Raw genomic sequence first — 23,422 nt, forward strand, 5'->3', positions numbered from 1 at the left:
ATTTAGGATCCATAAAGTGTTGTTTCAGGACAAGCCTCCAGAACAGCTTCAATGTTCCTTGTCATTGAAGTATCTATTGGAGGGATGAACACCATTCTTCCTAAAGATATACCTTTATTTTGCTGTTCTGATGATGGTGGTGGAGGGTGTTGTCAAACATGTCACTCCAAAATCTCCCATGGGTATTCAGTGAAGGCCATAGCTTCTGATTCACATCATCTTCATACTCATCAGACCACTCACTATGTATATGTTATGTTCATTCATATAGCTTTTTCCTTTAATGAGTCACTTGCATGTATCATAGATTTGAAAATCTGAATGACTACCATCCTTGTTGTTTAAGGTATTCAAGTGCTGCTTGCTTACTGTCACTATCCTGCTGAAACATGAATCATCCCACCAGAACAAGGCCTCTGTTATCCTGCATCTATTCACCAACATTTGGCTTATAGATGGGCCTAAAGAAATACAGCTGATACATACTGACCAATATTTATGGAAAATGTATAAATGGAGATTTGGCAGCTGTCATCATCTTGCTCAAAATAACTGTATGTAAATTAAAAGAAATAAAAATATGTGACCCGCAAGATTTTCTCAGTAAGCGAGTACACACCTTCCCAATGTTGTCAGTGCAAACACATTTTTAGGATAACAGCAGCAGCAACAGCATGGGTAATATGCTCCGAGGCAGACAAAAGGATTGTTTGTCTGCCTCGGAGCTAAAATACATCTCCACTGTCACACTGCAGCTCTGCAGGACCAGGCTCTGACAATTACCATTGTATTAATGTCTGAAACTGTTTGCATCGTTTGGCTGCATACATTGTTCCCTCCATTTTGACAAGTTTCCCAGGCCCTGCTGCTCAAAAGCACCACACAGCATGATGCTCACACCTCCTCGCTTCACAGCAGCACACTGTTACACAAGCGATGAGCTCAGTTCAATGCTTGTTTCATCTGACCACCGAATCGTTTGCTTCTTGCTCTGCCTTTTCTGCAGGACGGGTAGCCCCGTCCCTGATTGGTGAACTAACTGTTGATTGAGTGTGTGTGTGTGTGTGTGTGTGTGTGTGTGTGTGTGTGTGTGTGTGTGTGTTTTTGTGTGTGTGTACCTGTCTGATGGGCTCTGGGACCCGGTAGCGGCAGCAGGTGTGCGTGAGGCGTACAGCTGTGTCCACACTGATCTTGTGGCCAATGGACACATACACTGGCTTGGAGCTCTTGTCGGAGCTTCTCAATGCCTGGACACAAAGACAAATGTCTCTAGTAACTCTCTCTGTGATTGTTATCGTCGTACACATTTTGTCGAGTTTGACTTTTAGCAGGGTGGGTGTTCTTTGAAGTCGGCAGCAACACAACAACAGCTTTTGATAAAAGCACTTGTTTCTATTTTTTGTGTGTCTGTCCTTTGCCGCACCTTTCCGAGCACTTTGCCTGAGGCGGCTGTGAGTGGGAAGCTGTCTCCTCCTTTCTGCAGAGCAGCTATCTGCGGAGGCAAAGAAACAAAAATCAAAGTCAAAAAAGATGTACAGAATGCCAATACAAATAGCAGTGCACTGAAACAAACTATTAACCTGCTGTGGAGGATTCACACTCGTGTATTATTCTTGAAAACTCTGGGTGACTTGACTTTCATGTCCATATATTTGGAGCTATGGTATGTTTCAAAACTACACATTTAGAACAAACTATAGAATTCTTTAAAGGATGGCAAATTAAGCTCTTGATTGAAACGATACTAATAGTATCTTCATATTCAGATACATTAAGGAAGATCATTTTTTTTTAAAAACTATGAATAAACCAGCTGTACCCCTAATCAGAACAAAATAACTCAAAAGCATGATTATCAATAATATTTCATAATGAGGGAAATTTTCAAAACTTTGATTTTGTGCATGACACATTTTTCTAAGGTTTTTGTGTAACCTGACGGAGCTTAGGAAACGTTTTATAATCACTAATTAACACTAACTGTTTATTCCAACAGTCCTGTGTATGACTAATGCAGAGATTTTGTATTTTTTACCCAAACACATTATTATTATCCAACCCAAACCCATGACTTTAAATTAAAATCAGTAGTGGGGTAGAGATTAGTTTATCATTACAACCCACACTGACGGAGGGACTGTGCGAGGACAGTTAGAGATAACCTGATATATATCATATTGGGGCCGATCTGGGCATATTTTGAAGGATCGCTAACAGCTGAATTAAAGCAGATCAAAAGAACAATCCTTTCTCTACTTTCCTGTGCTTTTCCTGCCTCAGCCTGTTGTGCTGCCGCCCATTCTCCTGTATGACAGTAACACTCTACACGTGAGAGAAAGGCCAAGTGTCTGACAACGTTTAGATGCTGCATATTTTTGTTCCAGGTAGGGTCACGTTTTCTGATGGTCTGTGTCAGAAACTGTGGCTCTCGTTCTGCTGCGCTTCTGTCGACCCTTGATCATTTTCTTTGGTGTTATTCAGGCTTTAAAGAAGGTGAGAGAAATGTCAAGTATCTGATCATTATTAGATGCAGATATTTCAGGCACAGGTCGACAGAAGCACGGCAGGATGAAGGCCACAGTTTCTGACAGAGACAATCACAAAATGTGACCCTATTGTACCTGGAAAAAAAATGTGTATGTAAATATTGTTTCCCTGACCCATTTTAAAGACTGAATAACATGAATAACAACAACCACTTGTGCAAAGTAACATCCATGCAACAGCGATCGATTTCAAGTCTGTTCAAAATCAAAGGATTAACAGTTTGAATGAGGACTGTAAGGTAGTTGCAATGGGCCCCAGTGCACACTACAATGACCGGGCCTGGCTACCATATATCGTATCATCTCACCACATGATCAAACATTGAACATCAACATATTACCTAGCAACCACCATTGCATGCAAGTATATGACAAAAATATGAAAGAAAATAAGAAATTATTCATTTAGTTGAATAGTTTTTATAGTTTATGTAGAATAAGCATATAATTTTGGTTATGACTAGTTTACCCTATTTGATATAGCAAATGGCACCATTTTTAATTTAAGGCATTTTTCACTTGCAAGGACCTGTTCTCTACCTGTTTTTGGAGGGCATTCTCTCTCTACGGCCCCCAACCCACACACCTCACAGGCCCCAGTGCAACTGCACTGTCTATATTCATGCCCCTGATCAGGACCTTCAGTATTTGGATCATGTAGCTCATGAAAACTAAGGTGTGCCACAGTCAGTGGTAAAGAGCTGTTATTTCAATGTGTCAGTGAATCCACATTTCAGTAAATATAAATATAACATTCGACCCATTCTACTGTGTATTGTTTCTACTGATGCTAAAAGCCAATTAACTCATAGACCCTCGTAATAAAAAAACAACAAAAAGAAAAAACACAGACTTGATCCTCTCTGGGTATTTGAACATTCCTGAGAAAATCACACCCGGTGCAATAATGAGTCCTTAGTGGCTTCATATTAGTTTATTCTAAAAACAAATAACCCAGTCATAAATAAGTCAAATGATACTTGATGTCACTATTTGCTATTTAATAAAAACTGGAAAGACCAAAATTAGACTAAACCTGGAAGATAGTTCAAATGTGTGATCAGTGGATGATGAACTCAGGGTTACATTTTAGGCATTTTTTAAAGAAGACCTATTCATTTTTTTCTATAGGAACTAAAGTTTTGGTCTCATAGTCAAAGAGACGGTGCAAAGTCAGATGTACTGATGTGGGCTGCTGTTGACAGGTGTGCTGTGGGTTACGGGCCAGAGCGATGAAGGGAGCTTAGCCTCCATGATGGATGGAGTGTCTGCTCTACTATGACTGATTACAGCAAGCAGCCAGCGGGGAGACAGGAGGGGCAGCACAGGGCCTCCGATCCCAGCTGGGATGAGGCCAACACTGTGTGTGTGTGTGTGTGTGTGTGTGTGTGTGTGTGTGTGTGTGTGTGTGTGTGTTTGTGTATGCGAGAGAGAGAGAGAGAGAGAGAGAGCAGGCCTGAAGCCAGAACAGAAGTCAGAAAGACAGAGCAAGTCATCAATAACACACTAGTTTGAGTTACAGCCAGGCTATCAGTGAGAGGGAGACAAAGAGAAAAAGAAGAAGAGAAAAAGAAAAAGATAAGATGATGGGAGAAAGATAAAGTGAGAGGGAGAAAGGGGATGGAGTGGGAGAAAAGGAGGGAAACACTGGAGGTGAAGAGTGGAATAGGGGGAGAGAGAGAGAGAGGAGAGAAAGACAAATACAGAGGACGTAAGATCTGAAGGACGCTGAGCAGCAAGGAGCTTCAACAACAAGGACATCATTTTCCCAAAGTGTATGGAGGACATGGAGAAAGAATATCCTCTTTCATCCTTTTTGTTTTGTTTCAGACTCAACGCAGATAAAAACACACAGCACTCCTCTGCCTCTATTCAAGCACAGACGCATTACATTTACATCTTCTGGGCATTAAGCTACACCTAATGTAGAGGAGCAGGTAGAGATGGCCTGTGTGTTCAAGGACACTCCTAAAGGATAAATACAGCTTTTAATGGACACACTGGCCATTGAGGGGACTGTACATACTCAAAGGTTGTTGTTGTTGTTGTTGTTGTTGTTGTTGTTGTTGTTGTTGTTGTTGTTTATAGACTGTTTTCCAGCACTGGAACAACTGAGATTTCTCAAACTACAACTTCATTCTTTATTGATTTTAAGGAATGCTTCAACTTTTTGGGAAATACGGTTATTCTTTTTATTTCTGGGAGTGAGATGAGATTGATAACACTCTTATGTCGCCATATTAATTTCATGAGATAGACCATAATTTAAAGTAACCAAGTCATTAAAACTGTTCATGTAAGTCTGAAGGTTGTAGTTCTGAGTCAGAAATATCTGGAATTTCTGACAGCTTCGATATCTCCCACTTGGTTAAAAAAAAAAAAAAAAGGGGGGTGGCAAAGCCTCCATCGCTGGCAGCTACATCTAAATAAAATTCAATTTTATCACTAGTACCAGTGTTTCCTCTAGGATTTTTTTAGCAGTGGGGGCAGGCCTGTCCGAACAAGTTCCACTTGTTGTTAAATTGCAATGTGAGCGGCAGCCAACGGGGGTGCATTATGTCGGCAGGATCATTTAAAAGGCAACCGTGACTACATTGTGTGTCTGCCCCATTTCTGATACCGTGGCGGCAGAAATTTAACAGTGGCGGGCCGCCGCTCCAAAATCAACATAGAGGAAACACTGAGTACAATCGATTCAGTTAATTTAAAAGTAGTTATACACAGTTTGTTTGATTTAAATGAACTGTTCCAAATCCTTAACACTGCAAAATTAGCTAATTAAAGGTTAGATCAGTAATTCTGGAGGAAGATTGCTGATTCTCAGGTCGTCAAATACCGGGTTGGGTTGGATTGGGCCAAAGTGGAAGAGAGAGAGGGGATGAAAGGCATTTAAGGGCCACAGGTTGGGTGCCCCTGACCCCTCTTCTAAAGCTCTTTAAATGATGTGACTACAAGGCTAGCACTGGAGCTAACCATGCTTATTCCCACTTCTGAATAACAGGATGAGTTCTTGAATTAAAATGTGGTTGGCCTAGCTTAGCATAAGGACTGGAAGCAGGGAGTAACAGCTAGTGTGACCCTGTCTGGAATATACGCCTACCAACACGGGTCACAAATGAGTATGTTGACTGTTGTTTGTTTAATCGGTCACAAACAAAAAAGAAAGTGAAAAAGGTGGCAAACGTGTTGTCTCTCTTTAACCTTTATGCTAAAGCTAGACTAACCACATCATGACTCCAGATACGTACTCAAAATACAGATATGACATTGATATAGATTCACTTAAAGAAAGTTAATTAGTATAAGCACATGTTTTATATTGGTTTATATTGGTGTACAGTCACAATTGCACTACACCTGCTTACCTTTCTGTGATGGAAAGACTGAAGTTGCTGTGGCCAGCTGTTTCACTGCTAACCTCTAACGCTCACCGACTCCAGCTCTGTACCACCAGGGTGCCCAGGTGGTCATAATGTTATGGCTGATCCATGTACAGTACATAATACTTGAGCTTGAAATTGTTTTTGTTACATGAATACCTTCAAGGATCTGTGCACCTGTGTCTCATAAAGACACACACACACACACACACACACACACACACACACACACACACACACACACACAGCTTTACTCTGGAGGCACACACATTTAATTACAGCTACTGAGAGAAAGTTCTCTCTGTAACCTTCAGAGACACCTCTCAGACTGCATATTGGTTTTTGAAAACTCTCAGTGTGTTTCTGGAAACTCTTTCTGACATCTAATTGAGTATGGCAGCATATCACTTGTCAGTGGTACGTGCTGGTGCGCGTGTAGATCCGGTCATGGCTAATCTTATTTCTTAACATCTAATTTTCTGAAATTTGGTGGGGAGCCTGATATGGCTTGTGTTTCACGGATTACTTCACAGCTAATTTCCCACCAAGCGCTCATACGCCGAAGCTGGTGTTGACTTGAGGCGTCGCAATTCTGTGCGTGCCTGTAGACAAATTAGACGAAGCCCCAGAGAGTGGCAATTACATCAATATGGACGGGAAGGGAGTTCTAAAATTTCATGCACAGCAACTGATCGAAAGCTAAGAGCTCGAGTCCAAAGATGCAACATGGGAGTGTAATGCTATTGCATAGTACCTGATACTTAAAATGAACATGTCCAAGCCACCAGGATTTTGGCACAGAGATAGTATCAGTAGATATGTGAGACTGCTTCCTCAGAGGTGACCATGTTCTGTGTAAACAAAGAGATCAGGTTCCTCCCCACGGCAGAGACAAACCAACACTTTCTGACGCCAAAGCCACCAGCCCAAATTGAGGGAGATGGATACACTCCTATAGAGAATTGAATTAGCATGTTACACTACTACATGAAGACCGCTGGGGTTATGAGCAGAGAGTCTTTTGCCTGCTAATTGAGTTAGCAGTGGATTGGATGATTGCTAGAGTCATCCATGCTGGTTCCCTTTGAAACTTTTGAGTAGCACTTGTCATCTGCACTACAGCAAATGCCTGTCACTACTCAGATCCACATGATTTGTATGCCAGAACTTGCACGATGATATTTTCCTCAGGGAAAGCACTTGAGGTCAGTTATTATCACTGACACATCAGAGCAAAAGGGAAAAAGCTGGGTTCATGCCCTTTCTATTTTTCCATTTTCTGGTTTGCTTCAGGTTGCGCATCCCAAACACTGAAGATCTGTCTGACGTCTGAACTATTTTCCAGAGGGATGACAGATGCATTGACAACATAGCGTGTGTAAATGTATCTACAGTCCATATGTATGCAAATGTCCAATTTTTTAATAGAAATCCTTAGCAGAAATAGAAAGTGTGACAGTCTAAACCTTCTCACATCAAAGATCAAAGCAGCAAATGAAGCACAAGATGCCAAAACTTCTCCTTACCTGCAAATTAGAAAAATAGTTAATATACTCTGTCCATTCTCTTACTTTAGACTCTAGCCAGATGCCTGTTCATCGGGCACATTTAACTTTAACTTGTTTTTATTCTTTCTTAAATAGGTCACTGAGGCTCCAGACTGAAACAAAGTGAACATTTGAATATTAATGAAATCCAGTTTTTGCTGTCCCACAGGTATACTTTGACCAATAGGTATTTGTTCCAGCTTGATTTGTATTCAAAAAGTCACATTAGCATTAGCTACACAAGGAGGCCTTGGCTTGCAATAAAAGTCATACTGTCAAAACAGAACACACAATCACACACACACTCAAATGCGCGCACAAGTAGAAGTGTTAGTGTGAGTTCCACGCACGCACACGCACTCACATTCAAAAGTAATTGAGGATTCTGTCCTTTGCTTCGTCCCTCTCTGACATTTCTTTGCTTTTTTTTAGAATGCAGTGAGCAATAAACAACAGAAAAAGTGATTACACTTTGATAACTTAACTTGAATAATTCATCTATTGACTCTTGTGAAGGGTGACAGCTCTTTTACAGAAACAGAATGTGTACGCAGCAACAAAGAACACCAAACGTGACGTAGTACATCAGCTTTTCATCATCTTTTAACGTTTTATATTACAGTCTTGCATACATTCTGTAAGCAGAACCACAGAGTGACAAAGTTGTACAGCACAGAAGGGAAAAAAAACAGATGTACAACTTTGTCAAGTGTGTAAAGAAAAACCTGTGAGCTCAGCCTTCAAATGGGGAATGTGAAGCCCCCCCTCTTGTGCTATTCACAACCTCCAGAGTGGAAATTTTCTGAAAGCTCACAAGTTTACGAGTTTGTGTACACAACTCCCACGTTGTAACGAGCTCACGAGTTCCATTTAGTCGGGCTAGAAGGTCTAAATTTAAGTCTCACCTGTGACTGGTGCTCATCATTCTTGTACACACCCTGCACCTGCAGCAGGTTCTTGGCCACGCCCACACATGGCAGCCCTGACAGCACTCCGAGATGACACGCCAGGCCGAACTCTGCAGGGTCCAAACGGTGACAATGTCAAATCTAGACCGAAACCAAGCTCAATAGTATTGACTTTGTGAACATAATAAATCAATATCTTGTGACTGCATGATGACAGCCTAACACACATAAAAGAGACACTGGTGTACCTGGTCTGTAGATTTCCGTGATATTATGTGCATCATTATAGCAATATCAATATGTCATATATCTGATGAGGAATGCAGCCGTTATTAATGTTAATAATTACTTTTCTTGCCATGAAAAAAATTTTGTTGTAAAAAAAGATCTATTGCATTTTTAGGTCTGTCACTTAACACTCCCTGCCATAAATAAAAAAGCATCGACCAGCTTGGCTTACCTCTGTAGTGGAAGAGGCCGTTTCCATCCACAAACACCACCTGTTGAGTGGGAACACAACACATACAGAACTGAAATTAATTTCCCTGTAGTACAAAATAAAGCTACAGCTGATTAACAGTGGAGCAGAGGCATTGTTAATGTTATTAGTTCCACCTGTGCTTTTCCTGATAGATCAAGTTAGAATGCCAGCTGTGAAACCTTTTTGCTCCTTATCTATGACCCCAGCTGCTACCACTGTGTACAATGTCTTTATCCCGAGATTTAATAGTTACAGTTAGTAAGAGGCAAGGTCCTCAAACTGATATTCTTACAAGCTATAATATATATAATATATATATATATATATAATATAATATTCCAGCTCCAACACACGCCAATGAATTCTTGAAGCCAAAGGTGACTCTACAGACATATTTCAGCATTGAATCATAAGTGACCGGGAATAAGTCACTTCAAAGGTTGCAGACAAAGGGAGCGGTGACTGCATCTGTCCAGGGCTAAATGTCAGTGGAAGTAAAACTGAGTGTGCGTGTGGTGGGTGAAAGTGTGTATGTGTGTGTTTCTGCACACCGGTGTGCATGGCGACAGAGAGACAGAGTGGGAGGAAGCGAGGGAGGCGCGTGGGCTGCGACAAACAGAAGTGAGTGGGCAAGGATGAATTTGAGGCGATTTTTTGAGAAACAGTGAGAGAGGGACAACAGAGGAGCTTTGTCAAATAGCTGCAGTCCATTCAGTGGGTTTAATGTGCACGAAGTAAGGTGAGGTTTACACCATTTAAACAAGCACAATAATGTCAGTAAACTGTTGGTTGTGTCAGTAAATTATATCTCATATTAAAAATCCAAACAGTATCTTCAGTTCATCCTGGATGCCTAAAAAACTTCATGACCAAAATCCCCACTCCATTTGTAAGATTAAGGCTAGCCAAAATTCTAGCATGTAACGTTAACATGCTTACAGTATGATATACAGTTATATAAGTTTAATGACATATGTAATATATATAAGTTACACTAACACTAATTCTAATGTGTAAAATAGCTTTGATTGGGCCCAAAAAATCAGGGCCGACTTGAGCCCAAACTGGAAGCAGTTTTGGTCCCAACCCAAACCCGAATTTCTGCTTAAAATAAATAAATAAATAATTAAAATAGTTTATTACAGACTAAAGTCAACTACACTGTGTATATAATATAGCTGAAACTTATTATCAAAACAAATCAATAATAATTGTACCCAATAATTACAGTTGCATGCATTATTAATAAAATATTACACACACATATATATATGTGTGTATGAGTTACAAAGTAGCTTGATGGAATAGTGAGTATGACCGCATTCATTTTTTGTGTGCAGAAACTGACTTGAGGCAGAAGTTCGGGCTGGTTCTTCTCCAGCCGCTGGATAGCATCCAGGAGGAAGGGGGTTTCTCTAAAAGCCAGGAAGCCAGCTATGTAGGGGGCTGTCAGGGTCACCATCTGACTGTCCTCATACAGCACCTGGGGACGGGACAGGAACACTGCTTAATATGTCATTCTATTTTTTGGGCAACAAGAAAGCTGAGTGGTCTCTGGTGATCAAAAAGTTGTATTTCTCCATAGGTCCAAACACACCTATTCCACACCTATACTGTAAACTAAATGGCAGTACACTGATCCCCTAGCTGCTAATGGTCACACTAGGCAGCACATAACTAACCTAAAAAGTTAAAAACATCAAAATTGCAGACTAGTTAGCGAATTAGCTGCTCAGTGCAAAAAAAAGCTAACCTGCAAATGTCAACGTTGGCCAATTTAGATGCTAAATGATGCTGAAGGGTGTGATGGTTAACGTTCACTGCAGCTAACAGGACATTGTCTGTCCATAGCTCATTAACTGTAGTGCAACAGTGGCAACAGTAAAAAAAAAAAAAAAAAAAACAGATGAGTGATTGTGAGTTCAGCTGGACTTTAAAGCTGCAGTAGGTAATTTATCTAATCCTAACTAATCCCCACAGGGATTGTTACAGCAGCTCCAGATAGAACACAACACATAAGAACAAATAAATACACATTAAATAGCTAAATAAAAGAGAAAAATACAAGATTACTGCCATTTCCTAAGCTTATAATCAGACTGCCAAATGAATAAGACTCCAGTCAGCACAGTATGCTGGCTGAAAACAGCCTCAATAGACCAAATGTTAGCATTATGCATGTAAAGTTGTAAGTATAAGCCAAATGTCATACTATTCATAGTAGGAGTCTGAACTACATTTAGAGACACAATTTCGTTGTTTTGTTTCCAAATCACAAGTAAGTCTTTGCTATGAAGTCTCTGGTGCAACTCCTGTTTCAAAGTCATTATGTGCCCATTCACAAATTAAAAATTAACAAAAAAAGGATCAGGTATGCCTTTGTATGTTATTACTGAGACACAATTACAATCATTGTTTATTTCTGAGATGAATGTTTTGAACATATTATAGTTTTATAATCCAAATGTGGTAATTTGTAGAGATCAAATGACCCTTCCACTCCTACTTAACAATGAGATTGATGTGAAATTGCAAGTCATTTTTGTTTTATCAAGTCATCAGATTCTGATTCAAGTCCTGGTGTCTACAGTGCTGCTATTTGTCAGTATGGACATGCATTTTGTAGATGTAGATGCTGATGCTGTAAACAGAGAGCTGATTTCTGAATATGAAAGCCAGTCTGTTATAAAGTCCAGGTAAAAGGCTCGACAACGGACATTTTAAAATTAAACTCTCATTCGGTTCAAGACACTTTTCTAAAATCATCAACTGTTCCTCACAAGCCGCTGTGCTTCAGCTGTCACGACTCTTTAACCTGCTTCAAAATCGTTTTCTGCTCACAATGAGAAGAAGCACCAAGGTCTTCGATGCTGTAACATCAGATAAAAAACACTTTTCACCATGGCCTACTGCAGTGGCTACAAATAAAATATGCAGAAGCTCTTGTTTGTGAAGGTAAGCCTGGACACAAGGATACACTCAGCTATCAGAAATGTCAACTACCATTCAGGATATGACAATATTGTATTTTTAACTTCATTGCCCTGTGATACACAGTGGTGATAAAACATGGCTGAGTGTTATTGCGAATAATTTCAACACCTAGAGTTCATGCTGAAAGGATATTCATTTATTTTATTCCAAAGTGTGTTGAGCTTCTGTCTGAAACTAGCTTATTTGAATGCAAACTGTACAATAAAACTAGCACAGCAGTGGACACACTGTGCATCATGTTACCAGTATTACTTAGTGTCACAAATGGCCTTAGGTGGCAGTGTTGGAGTAAATTGAAAGCAAGCAGGGAACATAATCCCATTATTGGACAGCATTTCTGAGCAACATTTCATTAGCCTTGTTGGGTCCATGTATCAACAACACACGGTGACAAATGTCATTAATTATACTGTGTTATATAATGAGAGGGTGCCGGCAGCCCATGTTAATGCACAGATAAATAGTAGGGAGGAGGAATGCTTGTGAAAGGCTGTACAGAGAAGCAAATGAAATGAAAATTGGGGCTGCCAAGGTCTCGTCTGTAACAGCCGGTTTAACAAGACTCGACCTTGAGCTGTATTGTATATTAAACCTCCTGTGTATTAATACTGCTTTTTATGCTTGGCAAGTCCGCTCTTAGTGCTTGGATTGACTTAAAAATATAGTTGCATTAGATTAGACATACAGCACTTTTATGGGAACGAATATTAAAATTCAACAGACTTTTGAGAGGAGGCACAGGTTAAGTGATTAGAGGGCCGTTTTACAAAATGAATCGATAACACTGACACAAGGTTGGAGAAATATTTCACAGGTAGTTCATAATGAATCCCTACATGATACTAGGGCACATATGCGTTTAGCATTTCTGTCGCATAATATTACAACCACAGCTGCTATGGCAGGAACATTTGTCTTGCTTCTGTATTGTTGATCCTCCTGGACTCCTCGTACAATGATCCAAATACAACTTTAGACAGAAAAGAAAATGACTTAAAATATTGTAATATATATTAATAATACTATATTTATTTAATATATGTTATAATTTCAGCAGCAGCAGGCAGCTATTTAAAGCTAAAGAAAGGTCACTGTATGCTTCTAGCTCAGCACCAAACAGCACAAAGACTTATCACTAACTTTGTCTTTGTATCATATTGGAGCATTTAGCAGCTAATAATGTTATTATTATTAATAACATAAGCAACTGTCTGCTAACACGTTCACCATATCAACAATATAATAGTAATATGTGCGTTTGTTTGTTGAAAAGAAAAAAAAACACTCAGTTGTCACGGAGATAGCTCAGTTGTCATTACATAACTTAAGTTCATACTTAGTACAGTGAGCTATCTCACTGTAAGTAAGTAAGTGTACCTTGAGTTAAGATATTTCTATGTCAAACATCAGCTTCCAAGGTCAGGAATGAACTTTCACACTAGATTTTGAACTTCTTCCATTGATGTTACAGTTCGCCTCCAACAAAATGTAGTGGGTGCATCGAGTATGTATGGACGAAATAATGATTAGTTTGTTGATTACTGCACTGTACATATGTAATGTAAACAAACACAAAAAACAATACGTGTTCCGCTTCTCATTTGTGTACAGGCACATTAACTGCTATCTTTTATGCACCTAGGCAATCATGGCAGGGTGTTATTATTTGTAAGAACAGAAAAAGAGAATCTGGCTCTATACTGAACTAGTAAATGTGTAATATGCCAGATTTTATGGTTGTGTGCCCCGCTGTATGGACCTGAAGTAACAACCTGAAAAGAAAACACTGTAAGATGTATAGTAATCCCCTGAAAATATCATATCAAACAACAACTGGAAATAGACACAGGGCATTAGATATCTGTTTGAAACATCTCAAATCACTTCAGTGGGTGACTAAAGCAACCAGGCAGCCTTGGTGAAAGTATGAGTAATTTGCTGAAGTGTGTTCACAGTGATCACGCTGTCATAAAAAAGCCGTAAATTTAAAGTGATGGAGTCGCAGCAGGAAGCAGCTTACTGTGACCTCGCATTCAACAACCCAAATAAAGTTAGCAAGGCTACTTTTCAGAGCAAATAAAATATCCCGTGGGATTTTACATCATGATATATTGTTATTTTTTATTTTATCAGATGTGTTGAATACATTCTGTGATTATCTTTCTTGTCTCTACAGTGAAAATTTGACATTTCCTGACAAATGCAGACTTCTTCTATGTAAGCGGTGGGACACTTTGGCACCAGACTTTGCAAATGCCTTCTCTCAACACTGCTGCTGTTCCCACCTGTCACCACTAGAGGCTGACAAAGCTCACAGATTGCTGAGTTCATCTGTGATTACTGGGTGTAGTGAGGGGACAGCTCACCTCCAGGTCGGGGTAGCTGAGCACCACGAGCTGGGCGCAGGCGTTGACGTCATCCCCTTTGATGAAGGAAAGGTCCACTCCTCCGACCCTCTCCAGACCCGAGAAGTCCGCACTCCTCTGCCAGTCCTCTGTGTCCTCCTCCACCACCTCCTGCCTGAGACGGGCCTGCTCACTGCACAGAGAACGGACTACTGAGACTAACAGTGCAATCACAGGACACAGGCAGGGACAAATACTCACATGAGAAATACTTCATGCCAGAAAACACTTAAAATGTAATCCAAATGCAAACAAAGGGGTCGCCCTCACCAAAAATAGTGACTGTCTGATCTTTTATTAAATGGACTTCAGTTAGACAACAACTAAATCCCAGTTCTAAATGCTTTACTACCAATGCTGCTGGCCAGTGTTGGGCTAGTTACTCAAAAGTGTAATTTATTACTCATTACTCTTTTCAACAGTAATTAGTTACACTACTAATTGTATTACTTTTCTGCTACTCCCCACAATATTGTCAATTGTGTCCTTTCTCCCCAAAATTAATCAGACTAATGACAATTAAATGATGAGAAACACATTAAACATAGATTTCTTTTACAAAAACAAATAAGCATTTAGTTTACATTCTATGTTGGGTGTTTTAAGGCTGTCATAATGTTCTACAGCAGAATAACATTGCTGGCATTAGTGCTGGGCAATATACTGCTTTTAATTTACCATATGATATGAGTTTTTCATATAATGTTGCTGAAACAACTGCTGTAGACAGCTCTGCAATAGAACATCTGAGAAATATCTCTTTGAAAACTTAAATACTTCGAGTATTTTATGTTGGTTTATAGTGTTTATAACTGTTTTGAAATATTTTGTGATGTACTCCTGACAGGAGAATAAGACCTTGTTTATTTGTTTTGTTTTTCTTTGTCTTCCTGCTTTCTTTTTCTTTTAAGGTTGTGCATTTTATCCATGTCTTCATGTCCCTGTAATTCTGTTGTTGTTGTTGTTTTGTAAATTCTTTGGTTTTGTAAATACTGTCATCCACTTGTGTTGAATAAAAAAGAAAAGAAAAAGACACTATAAACCTATATAAAGGCCCAGTGATGTAAAAGAAACAAACAAACATGATATACCATGAAACTACCGTGATACTAATTTTTACTTACCACCACAATAAAATGTAGAGCAACAAGATTTGTTAAAAAGATTAAATGAGTTTGGTAGGTGGCTTTCATAGGTTGGTGCTCTTGCGGTGCTGGGGGAGTCTTTTTTACGAAGCATTTCTACGACTGCAACTAACAATTATTAATTCATCTGGCAAAAATGTTCTCAATGAATCGTCTTTCTCTATAACATGTCGGCAGATAGTGAAAAATGTTGGTTTAAACATACACTCTACATCTTTATATGTTACAACAGGAAGTACATAACACTACAAAGACAAGTGGACCAGAATGCAGGGCTGCAAACAACAATTATTTTCATTATTGATTCATCTGATGATCATTTCCTCAATTAATTGATTAGTTGTTTGGTCCATGAAATGTCCCAAAAGCCCTAGGTGATGTCCTAAAATGTCTTGTTTTGTCTTCAAGCCAGATATATACAGTTCACTGTCATAGAGGACCAAATCAACCAGTTAATACTCACATTTGAGAAGCTAAAATCAGAGAATTTAGACAGACTCAAAACGATTCATCGACCATTAAATTGTTGCTGATTAATTTAGTAGTAATTGATTAATTGACTAATGGTGCTGTTTTAAATGATATAAAACAAAAATGCTACAAAGCTGGAACCAGAGAATTTTTACTGCAGGACTAACTGTTTTCATTAAATGTAACTGCTTCCTGTTTCCCAACTTGTACAGTTTCATCTGCACACACTGCAGAAGCTCCGGTACTTTATTCTGGGATTGGGAACTAGAATTTGTAGGTGGTGACAAGATGGGTTGAGACTTCTTGTCTACACACACTGTCCTCAGCTGGACTTTTACAGCCCCACAGCGCACACAGACAGACAGACACACACACACACAGACACACACAGACACACACAGACACACACACACAAATCTGAGCTGCAGCTGGAGATGGCAGGCGACATAAGGACATAATATGGAATCATGGTGTCATCACTGGCCTTGCCATTACAAACTCACAAATCAATGGCTGCTGAGGACTGGTGGCGCCCATCCAGAGCTGCTGGCAGAGAGTTACAACAACACAGGGACACAGACAAGTGTGGCAACATCTGTCAGCACATTGTGGAGCACTACATGTGTTTACCAAGCGAATGATAACAAGTGGCTACACTTGTGTACTGTATGTAGTGTGTGTAGTGTGTGTACTGTATGTAGTGTGTGTACTGTGTGTACTGTGTGTACTGTATGTAGTGTGTGTACTGTGTGTACTGTATGTAGTGTGTGTAGTGTGTGTAGTGTGTGTACTGTATGTAGTGTGTGTACTGTGTGTAGTGTGTGTACTGTATGTAGTGTGTGTACTGTATGTAGTTTTGTATGTAGTGTGTGTACTGTGTGTACTGTGTGTACTGTATGTAGTGTGTGTACTGTGTGTACTGTATGTAGTGTGTGTACTGTGTGTAGTGTAGCCTATGTAGTTCATTAGTATAAACGTAAGAAAAGCACTCTAACCTCTCCCACCGCTTCACCAAGTCTTCAGCAGGAGCCGCGGACATATTTGCCGCCTGGTGGAGGATTTAATGACGGAAATCAACTGACACACACATAAAGTAGTGAACACGAGCGCCACTGTTTTGCTTCCGTGTACAGACGTCACCGTGAGGGCGGAGCCTGCGTCTGGCGTCAGCACGGTGTTACGTGGGTAAACCCTGCCATCTAGTGGGGTAAATGACAAATTACACTGGACAATTGTATATTTGGTTGGAATGACAGTAAGTTATTAGTTAATACATCTTTTTAGTAATACATTTATTTTTTGTGTGTAGTATCAAGCTTCATTTGTCCGTTATATTCTCTGTTTAATGGAGCAGTCTGCAGAACAGGACACCTCAAATAGAAGTAGATTTGGGACACGCCTGTCACAGCCTCACAGCTTAAAGCAAACAATAAAATGTATGACAGAGGTTGAGAGAAGAGAGACTCAAACTGACATATCCAGTGATGACAGAAATAATAAAAGACATAATCTGATAAGTAGAAGAAAAAGAGCAGTGACCACAAATGTACAGAGAGTGAGAATTATTCTTTCTCAGCAAACATCATGTTGGAAAATAAAATGATAACGAGAAAACAGATGACCTGTAAACTCTACAGGAAGGAAAGGAAAGCGGAGTTGAATGTCAAAAGTTAGGTTTTTGTCTAAAAAAGGAGGATGAGTGATCCATTAAACTAGCAGGGCTCGTCAAAGGGCAGGTATGCTGAGAGAAATAAACACTGGAAGACAGGAATCTAGAGTAGACTGAGACTGACATGTCCACTGATGAGAATAATCCATCAGAGAGAAGAGATACTAGAAATGTCTGATGCAATCAGGTCTGATAAGACGTCTAAAGGTAAGACGTGGACAGGAACAGATAGGACAATGTGACAGATAAAAGAGGAGAGGAAGCAGAGGCACATGGGAGCTCATCCTCCAGTAAAAACTAGTGAAAGCTGTTTCAGCTGGAGTGGCCCTGGTAGCCTAATGGTCTAGGTGACACATAACTGTAATGGCTTCAGTTTGAGCCAAGCTGAGGACATTGGTTGCATGTCATCGTTCTCCCCACATTCCCTGTCTGTCGTGACACTATCGAATAAAGGCACAAATGCTCAAAATATGGAAATATTCCTGTGACGTAAGGGGTACCCCAGGGCTCTGTTCTTTTTATTTCACCTCTTAACCGATGATGGAGTTCATTTCTACTGCCAGCGTGGATGCTACTCAGGTGTAGAATACATTTGTTTAGGAGCATCATCCTGTTGAAGAAGCCATCTGCTGTCTAGGTTCAACTGGCAGCACCTAAAAGGAAAATTCTGACAGAAAAACAGCTATTTGCAATGAGGAGATTCAGGTCAGTGGGGACAGGTTAACTTTATCATTACTTAAGTCAGTGATGCAGCAAACACAAAACCCATTTTATTAATTAACAAATTATTTAAAATGTGAAAGGAGCCAGCGGCATAGTGATTACAAAACGTAGGGAGACACCTTAACATACTTTTCAGCAGGTAAAATCTTTGAACAATGTGGACAATACATACAAAAGTTTGGCAATAGATGCATTGTCAAATTGAATCTTGGTGAATTAGAACTTAACTCAAATATATTATTTATTTTAGTTTTGGATCTTAATATGTGCTTAACTTCATGACATAAGCAAAAGAGGCAAAGACACATGAAAACAAATGAATCTGACACAAGTGCATGATTTTCTCATAATTCAAGTTTAATGTTTTCAAAAAAATGTAAAGGCGCTATAATCTCATTAATTCAAATATTTTTACATAATTCCTCACATTAAGGTAAAGAGAAGATATGTAACGATGTCAGAAAAGGAAGCAGAGACAGACAAATGTGTTGAACAGACGAGACAAACAGTTATAGCCCTCATTTGTCAATGAGATCTTGATGAGAAGTTTACACACAGAGCTAAAGTCAGAGAGGCAGGAGACAGCAGAGCATGGAAGTGTTCTGGTATTTGTAACAGTGAATTTAAGCGGAAATGAAACAAAAACATCTGATCCGAGTACACTTCTTTATGCCTATGGCTTCAACCAAGCTCCACTCTGCTTTCTAATATATACACAAGGAAAAGTGTTAGAAAGCAAAACGGCAAAACTGGAGAGTACAAGTGACAAAGAGTACATAGAGAGAACGAAAGACAAAAGGAAGTATAAGAGTAGTTCGGTCTGGAACCAACGTTACCTGTTTCATCAGTCGAACCACTGCAGAAATGTAGGAATAACCAGGTGAAGGAAAGTTAGGCGTGTGGTTCTAGACATGCTTCAGAAAGTGAGAAGAGGCCCAGTAGAGAAACAAGCCTGCCGCCGGGGGTCGAGCGGGTGTTTGAACACATTTCACAGGCATATCTTCTATCCCCACCGTTTCTAACACTCATTCTTTTACACATCATACGCACTAAATAGCCCACAATCTGAGGAGGTCCTTTATCTCAGTAAAACATTTCACTTATTGCAGTTAATAACATACAGTTACCACAAGTTAACCCTTGACCTTTCATTAATATTTTAAAAACAGTTTCATGTATCAAAAACAAGCTGCAGGGCCAGTATTTTCAAGAGTCTGATTCACATATAAGGAGAAAGCCTCTGTCTTATAGTCTTGTTTTTTTTGCTGTCAGCTGCACTCAGTAATTATGACAACTGCACGCAACCACTCTTGGAAATGGCGACCATTCTGCCCTCTATAGGAAGTCATCAGTAAGTATTAACCAAATAAACTGTATTATAAAACTGTTGCATGGATGTGTTGCATTTAGAAATGTTATATTTGATTCACAGTCGCTCATCTATTACAGTGGTGACCTCGAAAAAAGCAGGTAAGTTTATAAGTGATGCTTACGAAGGCTAAAATGGTATTTATTGACACAATGACTCTTCAAATGGCTATACTTTGATTTTTAAATAATAGATCTGTAAACCCAATCACCACATGAGCATGCAGTAACACACCACACTGCTTCACCCCATCAAGTACTCCTCTCCAAAAAACAACAGTAACAATCTCCAACCAACACTAGTACATGTACAGTATCAATATGTTGTCTACTGGTGCACCGTCAAATAATAATCATAAAGTATTAAATAATAATAATAAACATTCATCCCTAATGCACACGGAAATCTACATCACTCTGAAAAAGAAGCAGAGACTGATGGCAGTTCTGCCCAATTACATCACAAGCCTCCAAATTCAGGCATCTCATTGGTTGGCGAGCGTTAGCCAATCAGTAGCACATTCACAAATCAGCGACAAGGCATCTCCTTTACCACTTGATTTTGATTTGAGTTCCTTAGTGGTGCAGACGCTGCATGGAAAGCAAACTAACTGCGGTTGTTCCAAAGAAAATAAAATCCGTCCAGGAGAAAATCTGGCGAGTTATTTGTGTTTTTCTCCTAGCAGAAAATTGTAACCGAGACAGGAAGTGATAATGTTGGTGCCACAAAATTTAGCTGTTTAACTGGCTCAGTTTGCCCGTCTGTCTGCCTGCACACGACTTATGACGAAAAGGTCATCCGCAATCAGCACCCATGATCCTCCTCGTACATCTTAATGATAAATAGAAATATTTCGCACAGTAGAAAGTCAAACTCGTGTTATTGCTTCTAGCGGATTACTTCGCTAAGAGTCGGACCCGGGTCGAATATTCAAATGCTCTTCAAGGTGTGATAAAGCCCTCGTGAGACAGACGGGTGGGGTTCGCCACATAAGACAACGACATGAATGACAGAAAAGGTCGCACAGCCACGGGAATGCATCTGAATGTTATTTTCCCCGTCGACCGGCAACTTTGCTGTCACCATCTGCGTCGTCATGATTCAGTAAGCTCCGCCCACTCCGCAGCTCCATGCGGTTTGAAAACCAAATTATTTGCAGGTGATATTCGACTCAGGCCTAGTTAAGAGTGTACCCCGCCCACACACACTTGACCTATAAACAATTCACCAGATTGAACAAACCCCTCTGGTAATATGGCAAACACTGTCAATTTTTGCATGTCGTCAAACGTCCGTGTGTGTGTGTGTGTGTGTGTGTGTGTGTGTGTGTGTGTGTGTGTGTGTGTGTGTGTGTGTGTGTGTGTGTGTGTGTGTGCGGTGGTGTTTGTATGTAACAGCACATCCAGTTTTTCAGCGAGCACACAAGATTGAGGTATGCGTCGTCTCAGTGCTGAATATATGTGGGGATGTAAATGCATATATGTAACAGCGCCTCCAGTGTCTTCATCCGGTCCCGTAGCTTCCAGGATGAGAATATTGCTTCTTTCAGCTTCCAGTGCCACGAAGACACCGCAATTCATCTCCCGACCTTTAACCTTTCCCCCCTGCACGAGACACGACACAAACAAACATTCTGCTAATGTTCTGATTCAAACTGTCACCGAGCAGAGATGCCAGGCATGAAAAATATATGACCTTTGTGCAAAAATCAGCCCTTTAAATTGTACACACAGTCTCTGTTTTTTCTTTTTGCCTCAGATTTTTTATAATTCTTTGTCTTCTGTTTGTGCAAGCATGCTTCAGTTCCATAGAGACTGGCTGTGCAATAGGAACAGAGTTCCAAAGACGACGAGGAAGGAAAGGAAGAGAGTTGGCTTCGGTGTTGAAGGTAAGGGCAGTGGAGGGTGGGGGGACTGTGGGGATTTAAGTCAGCTTCCGGTTTCTACCTGGAGATCATCGAGCTGGACTGTGACTGGCTGGAGGAGGTGGTGGCGGCGCTGAGCTGAGAGAAGCCGCTGTGGCTCGACTCCAGGCTGGTCATCGAACCCCTGAGGTGAGAGAGAGATCCAGAGAACACGTGAGCGGACACAAACTTTACATGGACACAACACCAGAGCAACCACAGTCTGCCAGTGACTAACTGAATGCATTCTGTGTGCACGGCTCGTGCTCATGATGCAGAACCATGCAGCCAGATCAAAAGTACAGGAGGAAGATCTATTCACTGTGTGTGGCTCAGGCTCTGCCATAGGCTGCAACAAACCAACAGTGTAGAAAGGGGCTGAAATGTGAGAGGACATCAAAATTCCAAGTCCTTTTCTTGTTCCAGTAAGTATTTTTCAAAAATACTATGGGGACAAGGGGGTTTGCTGAAGCTCAGGGTGTTTGTTGAGGTATCGTATGCAAAACCAAAACAGCCTTTAGTGTAATGGCTTCCTTTAATGTTTGAAGGCTTAGCTGCCTATGGCAAAGTAGGAAGCATTTTGTTCTTTTTGTGTCTTTCTGTAATTTTACATGACTAGGAGCACTGACATGTTTTTATCAATGTAGTATGTAGGCTTCTCCGTTTGTAAATATAAAGACAACATGTACATTTTGTAGGAAATTAGATTTTTTTTCAGTAATCCCATGCCTATAATGTATCATAATACATGACAACACACGAATAGGGAAGTTTTGTATCAAGTGGGTTAAAGGACACCCAAATATAAACATATTACTTTAGAAGGCCAAGTATGTAAATTCTCACAATTGGAAGGATTAAGATTAAATAAACAGATTTAATAATGGATTTAGATGGATAAAATGATAAAACCCCAACCCTAATTTCAAAAGCCTAAAATGAATTATTAGATTATTACGGTGTTTGAAATGGGATACATCTGTGAAGCACAAGTACATCTCATGTTTCAAGAGAGTCAATTTGCCCCTGCATACTGTATGTTTAAAGATATAAATGGATGTGTTTACTTTAACAGAGTATTTTATAACATTTCACCACTGTGGTTAAGGTTGCGTTAGGTTAATGCACAAAAATCATCTTCATCTCAAATAGGGCATGTTGGTGAATTCTCACATATATTCTAAAGACAATCTGTTAAACATCAAACAGCAGTTGAACTTTTACAAATACTCTATAAACTGTCTGTAGGTGGACTATCCAAACAGAGAGTTACTGTATTATTTAGGGCTGCTAACAACTATTTTTTGTATGTAATAATCCAATGCTTTGTTCTTGTTTTGATTAACTGAGTGTGTGAATGAGCTTTAAAACATTAATAGAGCGGAATTTATCATTTTGTAGATAAGCAAATGCACAAGGTATGGGGTAACTGTCTTACCACGGTCTGTAAACTGGTGCAACCCTAGCAGGTACATTACAGACATGGCAAAAGAAAAGGGCTAAATTCCATATTCATAGTTCAGGTTGGTGTTTCAGATATTTAGAAATTTCAATGTGTCAGTCATTAGAAAAACATCCTGTTAACTGCAACTAGAATGAGTTAGATGGTGATTTCAATTCTGTTCAAATGAAACAGCAGGTGCACGGAAAGCGAAGTGAGATTCAGTGAGTTGGTAGTACAAATGGATGAGGGCAAAAAAACAAGTACAATGCCAGGGAATGTCACTGTAAGTAGCTAAACAAATTCACGTGTTGGTCTATGTTGTGTGTGCACACTTGCGTTTACAGCAGTGTGCAGGAATTCTCCCAGCCTAGGATTCCTGAAATGATTAGTCATGCAAGCAGGGTGACTGAAGCCAGTCTCAGTGCAAAGATTCTTTC

The 23,422-nt window shown here is 39.9% G+C and overlaps 2 protein-coding genes across 4 annotated transcripts in view; both read right to left on the reverse strand.

The window, feature by feature from the left end:
- The window catches only part of LOC127354969 (endonuclease V-like), a 60,003-nt gene extending 42,978 nt beyond the window's left edge, over positions 1-17,025 (reverse strand). For 2 of the 3 annotated variants that reach the window (XM_051385372.1, XM_051385373.1), the window contains exons 1-7: positions 16,873-17,025; positions 14,223-14,394; positions 10,211-10,345; positions 8,842-8,881; positions 8,379-8,491; positions 1,424-1,492; positions 1,119-1,247 (exon numbers count right to left, since the gene is read on the reverse strand). In XM_051385372.1, the coding sequence (XP_051241332.1) occupies positions 1,119-1,247; positions 1,424-1,492; positions 8,379-8,491; positions 8,842-8,881; positions 10,211-10,345; positions 14,223-14,394; positions 16,873-16,916 (702 nt within the window). In that variant the 5' untranslated portion in view covers positions 16,917-17,025. The remainder of the gene's footprint in view (positions 1-1,118; positions 1,248-1,423; positions 1,493-8,378; positions 8,492-8,841; positions 8,882-10,210; positions 10,346-14,222; positions 14,395-16,872) is intronic. The other variant, XM_051385375.1, reaches the window with a different exon arrangement.
- Positions 17,026-18,605: 1,580 nt separating this feature from the next.
- Positions 18,606-23,422, reverse strand: part of si:dkey-237i9.1 (SEC14-like protein 1) — a 32,575-nt gene continuing 27,758 nt past the window's right edge. Inside the window, exon 16 of the mRNA XM_051384327.1 lies at positions 18,606-21,686. Within this exon, the coding sequence (XP_051240287.1) occupies positions 21,581-21,686 (106 nt within the window). The 3' untranslated portion in view covers positions 18,606-21,580. The remainder of the gene's footprint in view (positions 21,687-23,422) is intronic.

This window comes from Dicentrarchus labrax, unplaced genomic scaffold (assembly GCF_905237075.1).
Source record: "Dicentrarchus labrax unplaced genomic scaffold, dlabrax2021, whole genome shotgun sequence".
Lineage (NCBI taxonomy): Eukaryota > Metazoa > Chordata > Actinopteri > Moronidae > Dicentrarchus > Dicentrarchus labrax.